Source organism: Fukomys damarensis, unplaced genomic scaffold (genome assembly GCF_012274545.1).
Source record: "Fukomys damarensis isolate Sample0158 unplaced genomic scaffold, DMR_v1.0_HiC HiC_scaffold_3, whole genome shotgun sequence".
Classification (NCBI taxonomy): Eukaryota; Metazoa; Chordata; class Mammalia; order Rodentia; family Bathyergidae; genus Fukomys; species Fukomys damarensis.
In genome coordinates, this window is record NW_022900915.1 from 18804226 (window position 1) to 18824149 (window position 19924).

Genomic DNA, 19924 nt, shown 5'->3' on the forward strand with positions numbered 1-19924 from the left:
TATGATGCCTTTAACACTTCAGGGAAGACACCAAGGAGGGGATTAGAATTTCTCGTTTTAGGGTTTTATTTTGTTTTGTTCCTGAGACAGAGTCTCACCGAGTATTTCAGGCTGGTCCTAAACTCACTGTGTAGCCTAGGCTGGCCTCAAACTCATAATGATTCTCCTGCCTCAGCCGTCTGAGTGCTAGGATTACAGCCATGCGCCACCATGCCTGGCTTTTAGTTTTCTGAAGAATTTCCATACTGATTTCCACAGTGGTTGTATTGATTTACATTTCCACCAGCAATGTAGAAGGGTTCCTTTCCTCCAAAGCCTTGCCAACATTTGTTATTATTTGTAAATTGTTCAATTTTAAATGTTTAAGGTCATGAGTTGAGCCAAGAAGTCCTAAAGTATTATGGGTTGTATTGTGCCCCACCCCACCCCAAGTTCATACGTGGGTGTGCTATAGTCCTACGTTTCCTGTGCCTCAGAATATGACCTTATTTGGGAAAAGGGTCATTGCAGATGTAATTAGTTAAGATGAAGTCATACCTGAGTAGGGTGGGCCCCTAATTCGATACAATCGCTGTTCTTATAAAAAGGGGAGAATGTTCTGTGGAGATGAAGCCAGAGATCAATGTGATGTTTCTACAAACCAGATGCACGAAAGATTGCCAGCAATGGAGTAAGAGCTGCGGAGGAACAGGACAGGCTCTCAGCCTTCCGAGGAGCCAGGCCTGCTGACACTGGGATCTTGGACTTTAGCCTCCAGAACTGTGAGGATACAGCCTTGTTGTTTAAACCTCCCAGTTTGCATCCATGGGATTAGCAAACTAACCCCTGAAGCAGACAAATAAATTAAAAAGCTGCTCTATGGCTCTCTCAGGGGTAACTCATGCCAAGTCCAGACATTTACCTCTATCCGTGTCTTCCCTGAGCTGTGGCTATTGGTAGTGTAACAACCCCCCGACTCATGCTTTGAGCACAGGCTGCCCTTGACCTAAGGTTCTGATGAGCATGGAATCTTTTTGTTTTTCCCGATTTGTTTCCTCTCACTTATGATTTTGCCTAAGGATTTTGTTTTTAAAAACGGTGTTATATTTAGTTCAGGTTTGAACTCACTATGTAGCCCAGGTTGACCTTGAACTTGTGGAGAACGTCCTACTTCAGCTGGGATTACAGGTGTGCATCTCCACACCGGCAGTTCTCTGTACCCGTGTCAAAAGTGCAAGGTCCTGAGTTCAGTCCCTGAGTTTGGAATCACTTAACTATTTTACCTTACAATTATTACAGTATTTTTTTATTACCTTACTATTATTTACCTTAGCATTATGTTAATTAGTAATGATTGCCATACATTGATTGTTTGGATCAAAGACTTTGCTAAGCACTTTTCATATGTCATTTCTATAATGGACCCTAAGAGATAAGAACTATTATTACTTACATTTTATAGACAAAGAAATAGACTCAGAGCACTGGTTTGTCTGTAACTGCGCAACTATCAGTGATGGAGCTGATCTTGGACCCCAGCAGGGCTGAGCCCAGAGGCCATTTCTTATCACCTGTCTCTTCTGTCCCTAAGAGGGTCTTGGGCCTCGCAGAGATAAAGATTAAGGAAGGTTAGTTTTCTCTCCTTGTCTGGCTTAATATCCACTTGCCTTCTGTACTAGATATTGAACCCAGGGCCTTTGCCTCCCCCGTGTCCTCTCTCCTTCTCCCCTCACTCCCCAACCCCCTGCAACAGGGTTTTGCTAAATTGTCTGGGCTGAAACCGGTGATCTTCCTTCATCAGCCTCCCAGAGTGCTGGGGTTACAGGCGAGAGCCATCACACCCAGCCGATTTCATCTCTTTGTAACTGACATAAAAGCGCTTGCTCATTCTCAAAATGAAAGAATAGGGACTGGCACATAAAAAAGGCTCAGTAAGTGTCAGCAATTATTATTATTAATATTGCATTGAACGTGTTCTCTCTGGCAGGAGAGTGAATCGCCAGTCTGTAGCTAACAGTAGGTACTTAGAAATGTTCTTGAATCGCCAAGACTAGTGAGGTAGGATCCTGGAAAGTAGAGTTATCTAGAAGAGAGAGAGAGATAGAGAGAGACAGAGAGAGAGAGAGAGAGAGAGAGGGAGGGAGAGGAAAGGGGAGGGGGGTGAAAGTAGAGAGGCCAAGGCCGGGCTAGGAAGGGGAGTGGGAGAGAAAGCAGTTGGCAGAGTGCCAGACTCCACTTTGCCGTTGGTGTGGCTGCCCCTGAGGGTAGGGGGGGGTCACCCCTCTGTTCCTGATTGGTTAGGTCGCCTGCTTTAGCCTTTACTTCCTCCCTTTTGGGGTGATGGGGAGGCTGAAGCTTGTGGTTACGTAAAGCTTCCTGGAATTCATCCAGGAAGAGGTCCCAGCAAACACTCAGGGTTGCAGCAGAGGGAGCACAAAAGGTTGAGGATAGCAGCATCCCGGGGAGGCTGGAGGGCACCGCTTTCACCACATTTAGGTGAACGTCTCAGTTCTCCCACCTTCACAACTGTGTTACTTTGGGCAGGTAACTTACCTGTCCAGGTGTGCTTTCCTTTTCTGTAATAATGGTGATAACTCGGTACTCTGGGAAGCTGAGGCTGAAGGGTCCCAAGTTCAAGGGCAGTCTGGACAATTTAGTCACTTATTGAGACCCTGCCTCAAAATGAAAAAGAAGGGCTGGGTGCGTAGCTCAGAGTGACGGCCCAGGTTCAATATCTCGTCCAAAAAGCAAAAACCAGTATGGGAGCACCTACTCTATAGGAACTGTCTTTTTACTTTTTAAATTTTTTTGAGACAGGGACTCACATTATAGTTTAAGCTGGTCTTAAACTCAACTATGTAGCTCAGGTTGGCCTTGAATTAGCTGTGATACTCCTGCCTTAGCCTGGGCTTCCAGGCATGTGACACCATGCCCCACTCTATGGGCATTTTGTGAGGACTTCGGGAGATAATGTGTTTACATGCTTAGCAGAGTGACTAATAAATAGCTGTTACTATTATTATTATTATTATTATTGTTACTAAGCCTTGTTAGACTTCCATGTCTTCTCTGCTTGAATATCTCCAGCTTTCTCCTCTCTCTCCCGTCTCCTCAGTCTGCTTCCCTTTGTACCCAGTGGGCTAGGCCTCCTGGCATCTCTGGGCAGCCTCAGGACAGGGAAAGTGTCCCTTCCTGACCCTAGGATGGCCTGTTCGTTCCACAGCCTGGGAAGGGTTAACAAAGCCTTATCTGAGTCACATTCCATTATGGGATTGAATCAGCTCTACGCCAGCCTGGTGCCGGCAGCCCCTGGTTATTGCCTTTGGCCCAATCAGAGGTCATCACACTTCCTGGGGCCCAGGGGACCTTCCCAGGCGGGGCTGGGGAGAGGCGTAGGCAGTCACTGGGATTGCCCTTGATTAGCAAGCACCACTACGGTGGCCCGCAGTTAGGCACAGGCTAGGTACCAACAGAGCTGGTGGGAAGCCCCGGATACCTCCGCAGCTGGCTCCAGTCTGAGGGAGCAAATGACAGGCTGCAGGGTATTGGCTGATGGAGAGCAGTGGGGCAAAGGAGTACTGTGTGACTGATTGCAAGGTAGTTGCTGGAATTTCTCTGAGCCTCGTTTCTTCATCTATATGTTTGGAACATTAGCAATTACTAAAACAGGTTAGTTTAAATGAAAATGTACTGATTAGAAATAACAAGGTTTTAGCCAGGCACAATGACACATACCTATAATTTCAGCTACTCAGGAGACTGAGGGAGGAGGATTGCAAATTTGAGGTTAGCCTGGCAACTAAATGAGAACCTATCTCAAAATAAAAATTGGCTATTGTGGCTTTCGTCACAGTAGCTTGCCCTGCTTTCTCCAGGGTGTCCTTTTGCTTTTTCTCCTTTTACTCAGCCCAAGTTCACTCTGCAGAGACAGTTTCTCCCTCACTCTTCACTTTTACTTTTTCAAATAAACTTTGTCATTGCTTAAATAAATAAATAAATAAAAATGGCTAGGGCTGTAGCTCAGTGGTCCAATGCTTGCCTAGTATATGTAAGGCTCTGGGTTCAGGCTCCAGTACTACAAAGAAACAAGACCAAAAATTGAAATTTTAGTTGGATATGATGGCTAATACCTATCATCTCAGCCCAGGAGTCTGAAGCCAGAGAATCACAAGTTCAAGTCCTGCCTAGGCAACTTAGCAAGACCCTGTCTCAAAATGAAAAATAAGGGTCAGGCATGGTGGCACATATCTGCAATCCCAGCACTCGGAAAGCTGAAGCAGGAGGACTGCGGCAAGTTTGAGGTCAGCCTGGACTACATGGTGAGTTCAAGACCAGCCTGGTCTATAGAGCAAGACCTTGTCTCAAAAAAACAAAAAACAGGGAAGGGGGAATGTATGTCAGAGTGAAGGCCCTGGGTTCAGTCCCTACTACCTTAAAAAATAAATATAGAAGCCTAGAGATTCCTGAGGAGATAAGCAAAATAAATCAAAATGGTCTCAGTAAGTGCCTGTTGCTATGGCAGTCATTAAGTACAAAAGCCTTAGAGTCTGGGTACTAGTGTGAGTGCTACTGTAACACCTGCTTTTTTGGGTGACCTTTTACACTCCATTTTACAGCCAGGTGTGGTGATGTATGCCTGTAATCCCAACCCTTAGGAAGCTGAGGCAGGACAACTGCCAAGAGTTTGAGGCCAGCCTGGGCTACATCGTAAGTTCTAGGCCAGCTGGAAATACTTGGCAAGAGTCCATCTCTAAATAAATATATAAATTCGATCCAGTACCAATAAATAAATAAATAAACCAACAACAATAAAGACTCAAAGCCTCAGTGTCTTCATCTGTAAAATGAAGAGAACAGTACTATGCTATAAAAATCACATGGTATCCCAAAACAAGCACATAGGCGAACAGCCTCGGTGCGGTTGAGTCAGTGAGCTGGGCGGCGGCCAGGCCTCCGGAAGCAGGGTTTGGCCACTGCCCTGTGCTGCTGCGCAGAAACCCGCGGGTGAGGCTCCTTCGCTGCGCCCCCCCGCAGGTCCGCTACTCTGGGGTCGGCTTCCCTGGATAAAGGAAGAGGCCCAGCGCACAGTGACGTCAACCCCTCAATCCCCCACCTAGCGGTTCTCAGCAAGACCTTGAAGGTGAGGTTTAGGTAATTTTGAGTCACAGGGATGAGAAGCTCTGGGAGTTGCAGGGCGCCCCCCCCCCCATCCACTCGGGTTGTGCCCCCTCGGGTGGAGCCGGGAAATATCCCTGGGGCCATTACCTTGGGGAGATGGAATTGGACAAGCCGCCTTTCTATTATGCAAAGAAAGGGCTTTTCAAGTAAATTTCCATCTAAGAATGAGTTTAGATCAGTGAAGATGGGGTCATAATAGCTTTGATGGTCATCACAGCTATTAAAAACACATTTTTCCCTGTGCTGTGGCTGCCTTGTCATCTTATCATTCTTCCCCTGAAGACTATGACTCAACCCTTCCCAAGCGTCGGGGAGGCAGGTTAGTGTCCGTCTGTGTTTTCAACTCTTTAATCCTCCGATAGGTATAGTGGATACAATTAACATGGGTGACACAAGGCACAGATGGAAACTTAGGGTGGAGAAGGTGGGGGTGTTGGGCAGAAAGTAAAGCCCTCTGCGCTCACTCATTGCTTGCAGTGCAAGGCTCAGCTCTTGCTGCAGATCATCTTGCCCCGTGCAGTCCTCTGACAGTTCTTCCTTACCTCACTGCGCCCCGGCTGCTGTCTCTGTGCCTCCTGCACGCCTGTCGCAGGGCCCATCCACCCTGCCCTCTGAGTTTGCTTGGTCCCCACTTCTTGAAGGAAGCTTTGTGACCCCCAGGGGTGAGGCCATTCCCTGCAAACAGCAGGAAGGCCCGAAGAACAGACAAGGCACCACGTCCCAACTCCTCAGTTCCAGAGAGTGTGATGACATCTGCACCTCTCCTTCGGGGAAGCAGGACCACACCCTCTCCATCTGTCCCTCGGTGCCCCCCAAATTCCTCAAGGCAGCAACTCCTCCCTGGACCAACCCCTAGCAGCCACCTCCCTGTTAAAGCCTTTGTTCTTTCCTCAATCCCGGCTGACAGCCTCTTCCAAATCCTGGAACCCCAGTAAAATAAACAGCCTCTTTGCTCCTATCAAGCCTGTTTGGGTAGTCTCTCTCCTTTTTGCCTTAGCTACAACCTTCCCTGGATCCACTCCCCCAACCTCAGCCAATTTGAGGTCTTGTATTGTTTCCATCACAACTATACTGGGGCTTTAAAAAAAAAAATTTTTTTTTTGGTACCGGGGATTGAACTCAGGTCCTTGCGCTTGCAAAGCAGGCCACCAAACCGCTGAGCTAAATCACCAGCCCCTTTAAAAAAATTTTTTTGAGACAAGGTCTCCTTATGTAGTTCAGGCTGTCCTTGAACTCACTCTGATGTAGCCCAGCCTTAAACTTGTGGTGATATTCCTGCCTCAGCCTGGGATTATAGGCATGTGCTACCATATTCAGGTAGCTTTTTATTTTGGGACAACTTCTTATTGAGTCACTGCAGTGTGCCGACTGGGTTTGAACTTGCAGTGCTCCTGCCTAAGCTGCCTAGAATGCTTAGTTGTGCACCACCACATCCAGCTGTGTTTCTTACTTACTAATGCATAATAATCCACCCCAACCAGGTATCTGCTGATAATTCAGCAACCCTGGACATGCTCAGTCTTGCCTGGGGTCACCTCTGCAGCTCAGGTGTGTTAACTGGGTGCTGGCTGGTCCCACATAGGTAGAACTTCGGGGAGCAGCTGGGACAGCTGGAATGTGTGGCTGAGCTAAGAAGCTAACTTGGGGCTTCCTCAAGGGATGACTTCAGGCCGGCAAGAGGGTGAGTGTCAAAGCTGCCAGACTGGAGGCTAAGGTCCAGAAGTCACATGCCTCAAGCCCACTGTGTTCTGTTGGTTGAAGTGGACCACAGAGCAAGTCCAGATTTCAGAGGCAGGCACACAGACTCACCTCTTGATGCCACATCGTGAAGGGGCACCTATCCAGGGATGGGAAGACTTGCGACCGTCTTTGTCCACATCCTAGCACGGGCTTGTTACATAGCTCCCTGGATTTTCCCCTCGCTGCCCATGTTATAATTGTTATTAAATAGTTCCTGCAAGCCCAGCATGGTGGCACACACCTGTAAACCTAGCAATCTGGGCGGTTGAAGCAGGAGGATCACAGGTTAAAGCCCAGTTTGGGCAACCTAGCAACTCAGTGAGGCCCTGTCTCGGGGAAGGGGGGTAGGAAAAAAAAGGGGAGGGGTTGGGGGTGTAGCTCAGTGTTAAGGTTCTGATTCAATCCCCAATATCGACAAGTAAAATAAAGTAAAATGTTCCTCTGATTGCTTGTCTGTTGTCTTTCTCCCCCATTAGGAAAATGTCCATGAGTGTGAGGATTGTCTTCTTTTCAGTCTATTTCCAGAGTTTGGCACATAGTAGGGGACATTTAAGTACTTGCTTAACTGATCGATAGACAACTCCCACTGCTCCAATAAAGAACTGATGGGCCCCAAACGTGCTGCCAAAGTGGAGAAACCTTGCCGGGAACTGGCTGTTATTTCCCTCTTTCTTCATCAGGTCTAGGTTAAGTTCTTCCCCATAGTAGCCGGCCCTCGTCCTACTTTGGCCTCGTGTGGAGCGAGTCCCACGCAGCTTTCGAGCAGCTTTTCTCATCAAGCAGGGGAGAGCGCGGAGGAAGGGAGGGACGGCTCCATCTGCTGGCCGGCGCCGGCATCACAGCAGCAGGAGGCGCTGTGGTCTCTGCCGGGAAGGTTCCGCGGGGCTGTGCCTTCCCCTCCGGCATCTCCTAAGGGCCGCGTGGTGGGTGGTGGGGTAAAGTTGTTACCAAAGCTAGGATGTGGCGTCATTGGGGGTTAGGACCGAAGTTGTGCTTAGCAGATGGTGTCTTCTTATTCTTTGTTCTTGGTTTTTGGTTGTTTGTTTGTTTTTTTGGTACCGGGGATTGAACTCAGGTCCTTGCTTGCAAGGCAGGCCACTGAACCGCTGAGCTAAATCCCCAGCCCTGGGCTTGAATTTGTAATCCTCCTGTCTCAGCGTCCAGGGTGCTGGGATTATAGACGTGTGAAACTACGCCCAATTAAATAAAAATCTATATCTATAGATAGATAGATATCTGTAGATATAGCTATGTCTATCTATATCTACAGATACATCTATCTATATCTATAGATAGATTTATATATCTATATCTATCTATATAGATATATTTATGTATTTATATATCTCTATCTAGATAGAGATGGAGATAGAGATTTTTTGGTACCAGGGATCGAACTCAGGTCCTTGTGCTTGCAAGGTAGGCGGTGGAACCACTGAGCTAAATCCCTGGCCCTAAAACTAGTCTTTAAAATGCTGAAAGAATGATATGAAAGTGACCACTACTCAGATTGAAACATAGAACATCAGTTTTTTCCAGGTTCCTCCAGACGTAGCTGCCCTGTCAGCCGGCTGTCCCTTTCTCTTTGCTTTTTTTTTACTTTTCCTCTTCTCCATTTATTTCTTTTTTCCTTTCATTCCTTCATTTTTCTTTTTTTTTGATTCTGCCATTTTGTAGCTATGGAACCTAGAATAACTTATTTGTCTTTCAAAGGACAACTTATTTAATTCTTATGTACCTCAGTATTCTTTTTGTTTGTTTGTTTGTTTGTTTGTTTTTTGAGACAGGGACTCACTATGTAGTTGAGACTGACCTGGAACTCACTGTGTAGCCCAGGCTGGTCTGAACTCACAGTGATCCTCCTGCCTCAGCCTCCCAAGTGCTGGGATTATAGCTGTGCGCCACCATGCCCAGCTATACCTCAGTATTCTTATCTGTAAAATAGGGATACTGGAATAGCTTGTAAGAATAAATGAGATACCGAGTGGGTAGGGTTGAATGAGATGATCTTTGTAAAACCTTGGCACAGAGCTTGGCTTGTATTTGGCATTCAATAAATAGGAGCTGTTATATATTTATTATTATTTTTAAATTTTTATTTATTTATTTATTGGTACCAGGGATTGAACTCCGGTCCTTGTGCTTGTGAGGCAGGCGCCGGAACCACTGAGCCAAATCCCTGGCCCTAAACATTTATTATTGTTATTTTAAAATATTTTATTCTCTGATAAAACTCTGATCTGATGGAAGTGTGAACTTTGGAATCAGAGAGGCCTGGGTTCATCTTGTGGTTCCATTATATTTCAGCAGGGTGTCTTCATGGGAAACACTAACCTCTGGTGGGGTGGTGGCACTGATGGTCAGAATTGACTACACAAGCTGGGCATGGTGGTGCATCCTGTAATCCCAGCACTGGAGGCTGAGGCAGGAGGATTGCCTTGAGTTGGAGACCAGCCTGGGCTACACATTGAGTTCAAGGCGGCCTAAACTACATAGCAAGACTGTTTCAAAAAAGAAAGAAAGAGGGCGGGGGATTTGGCTAGTGGTTCTGCTGCCTGCCTTTCAAGCACAAGGGCCAGAGTTCAACTCCAGGTATCACACACACACACACACACACACACACACACAAAAGAAAGAAATAATTAATTGGGGAGGGGATTTAGCTCAGTGGTTCCGCTGCCTGCTTCACAAGAACAAGGCCCGAGTTCGATCCCTGGTACCAAAAGAAAAAAAAAAAAAAAAAATACACACACACACACACACACACACACACAGCAGGCCACGGTGGCACACACTTAATTCCAGTACTCAGGAGGCTGAGGCAGGAATGCCAGGTGTGGTGATGCATGCCTGTAATGCCAGCCCTCAGGTGGCTGAGGCAGGAGGATCGCTGTGAGTTCGAGACCAGCCTGGGCTACATAGTGAGTTCCAGGTCAGTCTCAACTACATAGTGAGTCCTGTCTCAAACACCCCCCAAAAAAGAATTAATTAATTGATTACATGAGACCATGGTAAGGATCAGAACACAAAGTGTGTAGTAATCAGCTAAAGTAAATGTTAACATTTTTGCCCTCCCTGTCTTTTCGTTCTTTTTTTCTGATACATTTTCTTCTCAACAGAGACGGTAAAAGCAGCTGTGTACCTGTGGCAGTTTCTTGTGAACTGATCAGTTACAGCATGGATTTATGAGCCCTCACAAGGAGGCCACCAATACCCTACTGCTGTACAGTGAGTATAGAGGAAATGAGCTTTTGGGTCCTCTGCCTTCCTGGGTCTGGTGGGTACTGCTCTGCTCTCAGAACCCAATCCCTGCAGCTCCGAGGCACGTGCCGGCTCGACTGTTCTTAGCCCAGGGTGGGGATGCACGCCTGTGACTCTAGCACTCTGGGAGACTGAGACAGGGGTATCAAAAGTTGAAGCCCAGCCCAGGCAGTTTAGTTACTTTAATGAGACCCTGTCTCAGAAAAAATAAAATAACGAAACCGTGAAACCAAACCAAAAACAAGGAAGTCGCTTCCACCACTCTTAAGTTTGAAGGCAGCAATCTGCAGCTGGAGTTTAGCGGAGGTGGAAGGTACCCCAGAAGTCATCTTGTTTAGCTCTATCTTTTTTTTTTTTTTGGTACTGGGGATCAAACTCAGAACCTTATGCTTGAGAGACCAGCAGTGGCACCACTGAACTAAACCCTTGGTCCTATCTTTTTTTGTTTGTTTTTTGAGACAGGGTCTCACTTTGTAGTTCAGGCTGTCCTTGAACTCACTGTGTTTTCCAGGCTGACCTCAAAGTTACAGCCATTCTCTTGCCCCAGCCTCCCGAGTGCTGGGGTTACAGGCGTGTGCTATACCACGCCTTGCTAGCTCTGTCATTTTCCAAGAGGAAAACTGCAGCCTAGGAAGGAAGAGAGAGAGAGAGAAGAGAAAGGAATATTACAGGTATATCATGGCAGATCTCAGATGTTCTGGATCCCAATCTTGAACTGCTTTTAGAAGTGGCATCTGAGCTGGGTGTTGTGGTGCACATCTGTCATCCCAGCACTCAGGAGGCTGAGGCAGGAAGATTGCTGTGAGCATGAGACCAGTCTGGCCTACACAGAGACCCTGCCTCCTAAAAACAAAAACAAAAGGCAGCTATGTATGGGGGAAGAAGCTTGAACTACAGACACAGAGTCCTGGTTTTCTTTACTTTTGAATATCTGGTTAACCCCTAAAGTGGGCCATCTGTTCCCTCATGGAAACCACAAGAGTAGTACACATCTCTAGTCATCACGGCACCTCTATAGTATCATCTGGAAAGGGGAAAAGTCTACTCGTCTTCAGTAACATTTGAGAATGATTTATAAAGAGTAAATATATAAATAAGAAACAAGTAAGCCAGGTGGGGGTGCCACATAACTGTAATCTCACTCTGGGCGGCTGAGGCAGGAGGATTTCAAGTGTGAGCCTCGCCTGGACTTTTGTCTCACAATAAAAAGAAAAGAAGGGCTGGGGATATAGCCCAGTGTGAAGGCTACCAGAAAAACCAAACCAAACCAAACCAAGCCTTACCTGGCCCTGGACACGGCAGTGCATTCTGACCCTCATTTTATCAATGAATGACCTGAATCCGGGTAGTTTGGTTCAGAGCTCTACCCTCAGCTCCTTCCCAAGGGTGGGGGAGATGGGTGTGGTGGTACACACTTGGAGGCTGAGGCAGGATGATCACTGCAAGTTTAAGTAGTGAGACTCTGTCAAAAAGAAGGAGGCGAGGGCTGGGATTTAGCAAAGGGGCCACCACCTGCCTCGCAAGCACAAGGTTTCCGAATTTGATCCCTGGTACCAAAAAAATAAAATAAAATAAAAAATAGGAGAAATATATAATAAAGCTGACTCTATTAACCATAAATTAATCTCAAAGAACATGCCTTACCTAAAATCACTTCTAAATAACCCCGCAAAATGACAAAATGGCTAAAAAATTCTCAAGAAAGTTGGTAAGATAGTACTGTGTATTATTATAAAAGGACTCTTGGATTAAAAACAAAAAAGGTGATAAAAACCAAAAAAACCAAAAAATCTTCAAGCACTTTTTTTAAAACTAGGGGTTGAACCCTGGGCCTTGGCACAGCTACATACCGAGCCCGTTATTTATTTATTTAGCGGTACTGGTGATCAAACTCAGGACCTCAGGACCTTGCACTTGTGAAGCAGGCACCACGCCACTGAGCTAAGTCCCCAGCCCTTGGGGATTTTTGTGTGTGTGATAGGGTTTCACTACGTAACCCAGCCTGGCCTCAGACCTGTGGCAATCCTCCTGTCTCAGCCTCCGGAGTGGTGGGATTATAGATGTGTGCCACTACACCCAGCCCCAACCCTTTTTCAGTTTTTGAAACCAGAGTCTCTGAAGTTGCCTCGCTGCCCAGGCTGTGATCCTCCTGTGTCAATCGTCCAGAAATTGAGATTAAAGGTTTGTGCCACGGTGCCCAGTTTTTCACCCTTTCTTCTCTACTTCCTTCCTTTAGATCAAACCCAGGCCTCATAAATGCCTGGCAGGGATTCTACCACTAAGCACAGCCCAGCCCTCTTCAGTAATATTTCAGAACACTGGATTTTGAAGTCAGATCTGGGTTGTAATCTGCTAGTCAGGTAGTTGGGCATTAAGGGGCCTGAGGAACAAGGGCGGCTGGTGTCCAAGGTAGACTGTCTTGCCAGTTAATTAAAGAAAGCCTCCAGTGTACACTACATTTATAACCATTTGTTAGGTCTCAGACCCAAAGCGACCCCTCAGTGCACAGTGATACCCTCAGGTTACAGTCGCGAACGTTCCTTCTGGTACCTGGCCACTTGGCCGTCCAACTCCAGAGCAAGGCACACTGCACGCACGCCTGGCTGCTGTAGCCTTTAGCTGGATGACACCAGGAAGGGAAATGTTCCTTTTAAATTTTATTTTATTTTTTGAGACAGGGTCTCACTGTGTAGTGCAGGCTGGCCTTGAACCTGCTGCGATTCTTCTGCCTCAGCCTCAGGAGTGCTGGGATCACTAGTGAGCACCACCACAGCTGACCTGGGAAACGTTCCTTAAAGAGCCTCCTGCCTTGGCTGGGACCTGTCTTAAATTAAGAAGAAACCTTCCTTCGAAAGTTCCTTATATGATTAAAGCCCCCGAGGAAATACTGACCATCTGAAAAGGACAAAAAGACATTTTACAATTCCAAAGTAACTTCTAAGTGAAGTGTTTATAACCATCATAACTCATCCTGATTCTCTGAACCCCAGGAGTAACTGTTGTGTGCGTGAAAGTGTATCCAAACCCACTCAGTGCAGATGCCTCCTGGCACTGCCTAAGAATTCTACCTATACTTCTGTGCTGCCCACATAGCTTGACTGAATTCTTTCAAGAGCACAAAGAACTAAGGACCATGAAGTGAGAGGTGGATTCCTTACTGGCTCAGCAATCTAGACTCTCCTGAACTTCTCTTGTGGGAGCCCAGCCATCGCCCTCTAGGCTTTGACATTTAAAAGGAAACTTCCTCACCTCTACACTCAAGGCATTGATGCAATCTATGCAACATTTGTTACTTTTCTAGGACTCTGCTTGTTAAAATTGTTTTTTGACCCTGCAACGGGAGAAACTCAAAGAGACAGCCACAGATCTGATGTTCTTTGTCAAGAGTCAGAAAATCCAGTCTGCATGAAAGATACAAATAGTTGCTTGGTGCTTCCTGTTGATGTGAGCCTATAAAAGGAGCTGTTTCTGTGAAATAAATCAGACTTCTCTTGGTCTCCACTCAGGCTTGAGTGTTCTTTCCTTTCTCAATCCTCACTCCCCAACTCAGGCATGTTCGTGTTGTGACGGCTGGGCCGCCACATTCTCTCAAATTTTTTTTTTTTTTTTTTTTTTTGGTCCATAAAATTAGGATGATGATGTTGGCATGGTGGTGCATGCCTGTACTACTCAGGAGGCCAAGGTAGAAGGATCATGAGTTCAAAGATAGCCTGGGCAATTTATGGAGACCCTGTCCCAAAAATCAAATTTAAAAGGGGGGTAGGGTTGAAAATATAGCTCAGTGGTGCAGCGCTTGCCTATCAAGTGCGAGGCCTTGGGTTTAAAAAATAAAAAAGGATGTGTGCTGTTTTTGAGTTAAATCAGATTACACTTGTAATATTTTCCTCCTTTTGTTTTATTTATTTATTTGTGTATTAGGGATTAAACTCAGGGATCTTGCCCTTTTTATGTATTTTTTAAAATTTTGAGGTACTATCTTGCTAGGCCGCTCAGGCTGGGCTTGAACCTGCAATCCTCCTGTCTCAGCCTCCTAGAATGCTGTGTTTACAGACCTGCACCACCACGCCCAGCTCTCTTCTCTTCTTGCCCATACTCCTACCCCTGCTATCCAGCCAACCCTTCAAGTGTATCATTCCTTTTTGCCCCGCTTGGAGCCTCCCCTCACCACCACCCCCTTGTTCTAATTTTCCCGCCTCTGGAGCTCTTGTCCAATCGGAATATAATTTTCTCTTTTTCCCCCCTCCGCCTCTTCGATGCGTTACGGTAACAATTTTTGATTGGTTGCTCTAGGGTAAGTGCTGACCAATGGCAGGCAGGTCTTTTTGATGCATTGAGGTAGCTAGTATTATCGCCGGTAATTGGCTACAGCAAAGAGTGAGGAAAATGGCCGCCAGTACCTCTTTAGTCCCTGTATCGGTGACGGCTGTTGTGATGCCCGGCCTGTCCACGAACGCGGATTTCTCAGATTTGCGGGAAATTAAAAAGCAGTTGCTGCTTATTGCCGGCCTTACTCGGGAGCGGGGCCTGCTGCACAGTAGCAAGTGGTGAGATGTCGGGGTTGGGAGGGGCCGGGCTCGGATCCGTGGCCGCGGGGGTCTTGTCAGCATGATGGGTTTGTGTTCCAGGTCCGCGGAGTTGGCCTTCTCTCTGCCCGCGTTGCCTCTGGCCGAGCTGCAGCCGCCGCCGCCTATTACAGAGGTAAGGGCGTTCGCACTGGAGCGCCCGTCACCGGGGGCAGCCAGCCGCTTAGCAGGATGTCTGTAGAGGGAAGAGCTGGGTGTCGTAATTAGCGGTTTTACCCATGCGGTTTTGGTGAGCTTTGAAACATTGGGTACTCTCAAGCGGTAGAGAAATAGTAAACAATCATTGCTTAAAATTTCAGCTTTTCGATTTTGTAGCCCAACGTAAAAAATGCCTATAAAGTTGAGAAGAATTAACATTTTTGCAACTGGGCGATTTTTTTAAAGATAAGATCTTGCTAAATTATCTAGGTTGACCTCTGATTTGCAGTCAGTCTGCTCCAGACTTCCATGGTTAAGAGAGTGGGCTTTGGTTTTACACGTGATCTTAGCCAAAAGGCCGAGAAGCGATGGGCTTTGGTTTTAAATGTCAGCCAGTTGGTGACTTTGGGCAGTTTAACCTCCTAAGCCACAGTTTCTTTGCTTATGAATTGTAGATAATAATGGTTATCTACTTTGGAGTATATTGAGAGAATGAAATGAAATGTGAATAATAGGCATATTGTTTAGCGGCGTACTAGGCAAGAGGACTCAATAAAATTCGTTTTTTTCATCATTTCAATTTTTAAATTATTTTCTTTTGGTACCGGGGATCGAACTTGGGTCCTGGCGCTTGGGAGGCAGACAGCGGAACCACTGAGCTAAATCCCCGGCCCTATAAATTTTATTTTTATTGGTACACTTTAGGTATACATAATGATCACACTCACCATAAGGATACATGATATGCCTTGCTTTTTCTTTTTCCCATTCCCCTCCCCTCCCTTCAACACTTCTCCTTTCCAAAGCTTTGTTTTCATTTTTTCTTCCATTCTCTTTTTTTCCCCCCTTGTCCTTTCGTTCCTTTACCCCTCTCCCTCCCTTTTTCCCCTTCTCATTTGAATATTTTCTTTCTTTCCTTTTTTTTTGGTACCAGAGATCCAAGTCAGGACCTTGTGCTTACAAGGCAGGTGGCAGCACCACTGAGCTAAATCTGCCCCTGAACATTTTCTTCTCATTTCCCAAAATCTATTATACATTTAGATCCTTATTTTCACTTTCAGTTTCTCATACCAGTGGAAGAATGTAATATTTAAACATGAGTGTCAGATTTATTTCACTTAAGATTATGGTGTCTTAAGGTGCGTCTATTTGGCCAGAAATGTCTCAAGCTTAGCCTTCTTTATGGCAGAGTAGTATTCCATTATATAAAACCATATCTTTATTCATTTGCATTTGAGCTGAGCTGGGGATTTAGTTCTGGTTCCACTGCCTGCCTCAAAAGCTCAAGGACCGGAGTTCAATCCCTGGTACCAAAAAAAAACAAAAAACAGTTTGCATTTGGGCTGTTTTCTAGATTGAGCTATAACAAACTGTGCTACTTACTATAAACATGGGTGTGCATATATCACTGTGGTATGATGTTTTGAATTCTTTTGGGAAGATGCTTTTGTAGTGACTAGGTATATTGATGGTTCTGAATAAAGTTTTTTTTGTTTTTAGAATAAAGTATTGTTGGCTAAGTAAATAAAGCACAGTATCAGGTGAGAAGTAAAGCCTCAGTAAATATCCCCCTCCCTGAATTCATATAAAATGCAAGAATTTTACAGACATAGAAACCTATTATCGAATTATTAGGAAGTGCTAGCTATTGGTTAGTGTAATAGCTTTCAACTTGCTATGAGGTATATTTACTTAGCAGACTACTAATTTGTTGGGTTTTTGGTGTTTTCATTCTTTTCTAAGGAGTATTTCTGAAAACATCCAGAGAAACATTTTAATATAATTTAGCCTTGATCTAAAGTTAAGAGTAAACCTTAAAACGTTGGGCTTTATTTTTTTTAAAACGTTGGACTTTAAATTGTTGCTAAAATTGAAGATTATTATGTAGTAGTCAAATCTTTTTTTATTTTGTTGTCTTTATTTTGGTACTGGGGATCGAACTTGGGACCTTGTGCTTATGAGGCAGGTGGCAGAACCACAGAGCTAAATCCCTGACCCTTTATTTTATTTTAAAGACAGGGTCTCATGTAGTTCGTGCTGACCTTGAACCCGTGAGTCCTCCGGCCTCGGCCTCCTGAGTGCTGGGATTACAAGTGTGCATTACATGCCTGGCTCATTTTTTATTTTTATTTTTTAATTTTTTGGTTTTTTGTTTTGTTTTGTTTTGTTTTTTTGGTACTGGGGATTGATTTTTTTAGTTTTTTGAGACAAGAGTCTCACTATGTAGTTGAGACTGACCTGGAACTCATTATGTAGCCCAGGCTGGTCTTGAACTCACAGCGATCCTCCTGCCTCAGCCTCCCGAGTGCTGGGATTACAGGTGTGCGCCACCATGCCTGGTTTCATTTATTAATTTTTAAAATTTAATTAATTAATTAATTTATTTATTTATTTTTGGTACCAGGGATAAAACTTGGGTCCTTGAGCTTGTGAGGCAGGTGGCAGAACCACTGAGCTAAATCCCCTGCCTGGGTCATTTTTTTAAACGTAAAGATTAGAACTGTGTTTTGTGCCTTCAGCAGTATTTATGTATAACAAAACTTTTTATTTTATTTATTTATTTATTTATTTTTGCGACACAGTGTCTTAGTTTTCTCCTTGCTTAGACAAAAATCCCGAACACCCAAAGTTAAAGGAGGAAAGGTTTATTTTGGCTCACAGTTTGTGGAAGTTTCAGTCCATAGTTGGCTGGCTCCAAGGAAGGGTGGCATGGCAGAGAGGCATCACAGAGGAGAAACAGCTCTTGGCAAAGCAGGACAGGCAGAAGGTAGAAAGTAGCAAGCCCCAAGTGACCCTCTTTCTAACCCTTATTTTTTTATCACACCCTTCATCCTAGCATAGCACCATGGATTAACCCTAGCATCACATCCTTGATCTCAGCAGCACGTACCCTAGATTTAGCTACCTCCGAAAAGCCCCACATATGACTGACTGCATGAGGCTTTGGGGAGATATCTAGATACAAGACAATGTAATGTTTTACTATGTAATCTAGATTGGGTTGGAATGCACTACGTAGCACACGTTGGCCTCAAACTCTTGATCCTTCTGTTGAGATGACAGGTGTGTACCACCACACTCAGCAAAACTTTGTTAAAAAAATGAAAACTATGAGTAATTTCACAGTACTATACACACACACACACACACACACACACACACACACACACACAAACACACACACACACAAACACACAAATGGCCCAGCCTGACCTCAAACTTGTGACATTATTTAGCCTCCCAAATGCTGGGATTACAGGTGTGCACCACCATACCCATCTCAGTAGTATATTATATTTATATAGGAATCTAAAAGATAGAAGGAGAAAGAGCATGCCAGATATTAATGTGGCACATTTTATGACTTTTTAACATTATTCAGATCAAGTCTATATAATCAGTACTCTTTGCTCTACTTTACAGACGAAACAAATGCTCACAAAAGCTAAGTAGCTTTTGCACTAATGTCTTGAAATTAGAAAACCAAGGAGTCGGAATTTGAATTCAGGTTCCTTACACAATAGCCTATATTATAGCAACTTCCTAATAAATTTATAGAAACCATATAACTTTTTGAGTGTGATTTTTTTTTTTTTTTCAGGCTGCTTTAAACTCATGGCGATCCTCCTGCCTCAGACTCCCAAGTGCTGGAATTATAGGCATGTGTCACCATGCCTGGCTTGAAAAAATATTTTTGAGTTAGGTGTGGTAGTACACCCATGATGTAAGCCTACCACTCTTGGAGTTTAGGCAAGAAGATCACAGATTCAAAGCCAGCCTAGACAATTTAGAGATCTGGTCTCAAAATTAGAGAAGAGCCTGGAGTTGTGGTTCAGTGTAAAGGTCTTGGTTCCCTTCCCAGTACTACCAAAAAAAAGCATCAGCTGGGTATGGGGGTTCACATCTGTAATCCCAGCACTTAGCACACTGAGGCTGAAGGTTGGCTGCAAGCTTGAAGCCAGCTTGGGCTACATGGTGAGTTGAAGACCAGCCTAAACTACATAATGAGATGCTGTCTTAAAAAAGATGACTAAATAAAGAAGCAAAAAAACAAAACAGTATTTTGTCTTATCCAGTAATAAATATTTAAAAATATATCTATATATGTTAGGTTTTAGGGAGGAGAGAAATAATTTTCCTCTATCCTGAAATTAATGAATTGTTTCTTATATATGAGCTTTTGTTCTGTTCCCAACCACTTATGTAAACCTGTCTCTTTTATAGGAGGATGCCCAGGATATGGATGCTTACACCTTGGCCAAGGCCTACTTTGATGTTAAAGAGTATGATCGCGCAGCGCATTTTCTGCATGGCTGTAATAGCAAGAAAGCCTATTTCCTGTATATGTATTCCAGATATCTGGTGAGGAGCTAAGGTGTTGGTGTTATTCTGCCTTTAGTGAAGCTTTACATTTACAACCAAGTGTAAAAAGTTTAAAAAAAAAATTTTTTTTGTTACCAGGGTTTGAACTCAGGACCTTGCACTTATAAGGCAAGCACGGTGCCACTGAGATAAATTCCCTCTCTTTTTTTTTTTCCAGTTTTTGAGACAGGGTCTCACTGTGTAATTTAGGTCAGGCTGGCCTCAAACTTGTGGCAATCCGCCTGCCTCAGCCGTCTGAGTGCTGGGATTAGAGGTGTGTGCCACCATATCCAGCTGCAAAAAATTTAATGTTTTATTTTATTTTTTAGTACTGGGGATCGAACTCAGGACCTTGCACTTGCTAGGCAGGCAGGTGCCACTGAGATAAATCTCCAGCCCAAGATTAATCTTTTAAACAGATTAGCAAGTGAATTACCATATGAATATACTTTATAAATGCTTAACAGTAGCAGGGCATGGTAGCACATAGCTCTAATTTCAACTACTTAGGAAGCTGAGACAGAAGAATCACAAGTTTGAAGTCACCCAGAGTAATTTAGTAAGATAAATGAAAATGAAAATGAAAAATAAAATAAGAAGCTGGGCATGGTGGCGCATGCCTATAATCCCAGCACTTGGGAGGCTGAGGCAGGAGGATTGCTGTGAGTTCGAGACCAGCCTGG

General features: G+C 44.7%; 1 protein-coding gene across 1 annotated transcript in view; it reads left to right on the forward strand.

The window, feature by feature from the left end:
• The first annotated feature begins 14496 nt into the window (after positions 1–14496).
• Cdc23 (cell division cycle 23) overlaps positions 14497–19924 on the forward strand; it is a 20526-nt gene continuing 15098 nt past the window's right edge. The window contains exons 1-3 of the mRNA XM_010613774.3: positions 14497–14702; positions 14784–14856; positions 19104–19241. Coding sequence (XP_010612076.1) covers positions 14542–14702; positions 14784–14856; positions 19104–19241 — 372 coding nt within the window. The 5' untranslated portion in view covers positions 14497–14541. The remainder of the gene's footprint in view (positions 14703–14783; positions 14857–19103; positions 19242–19924) is intronic.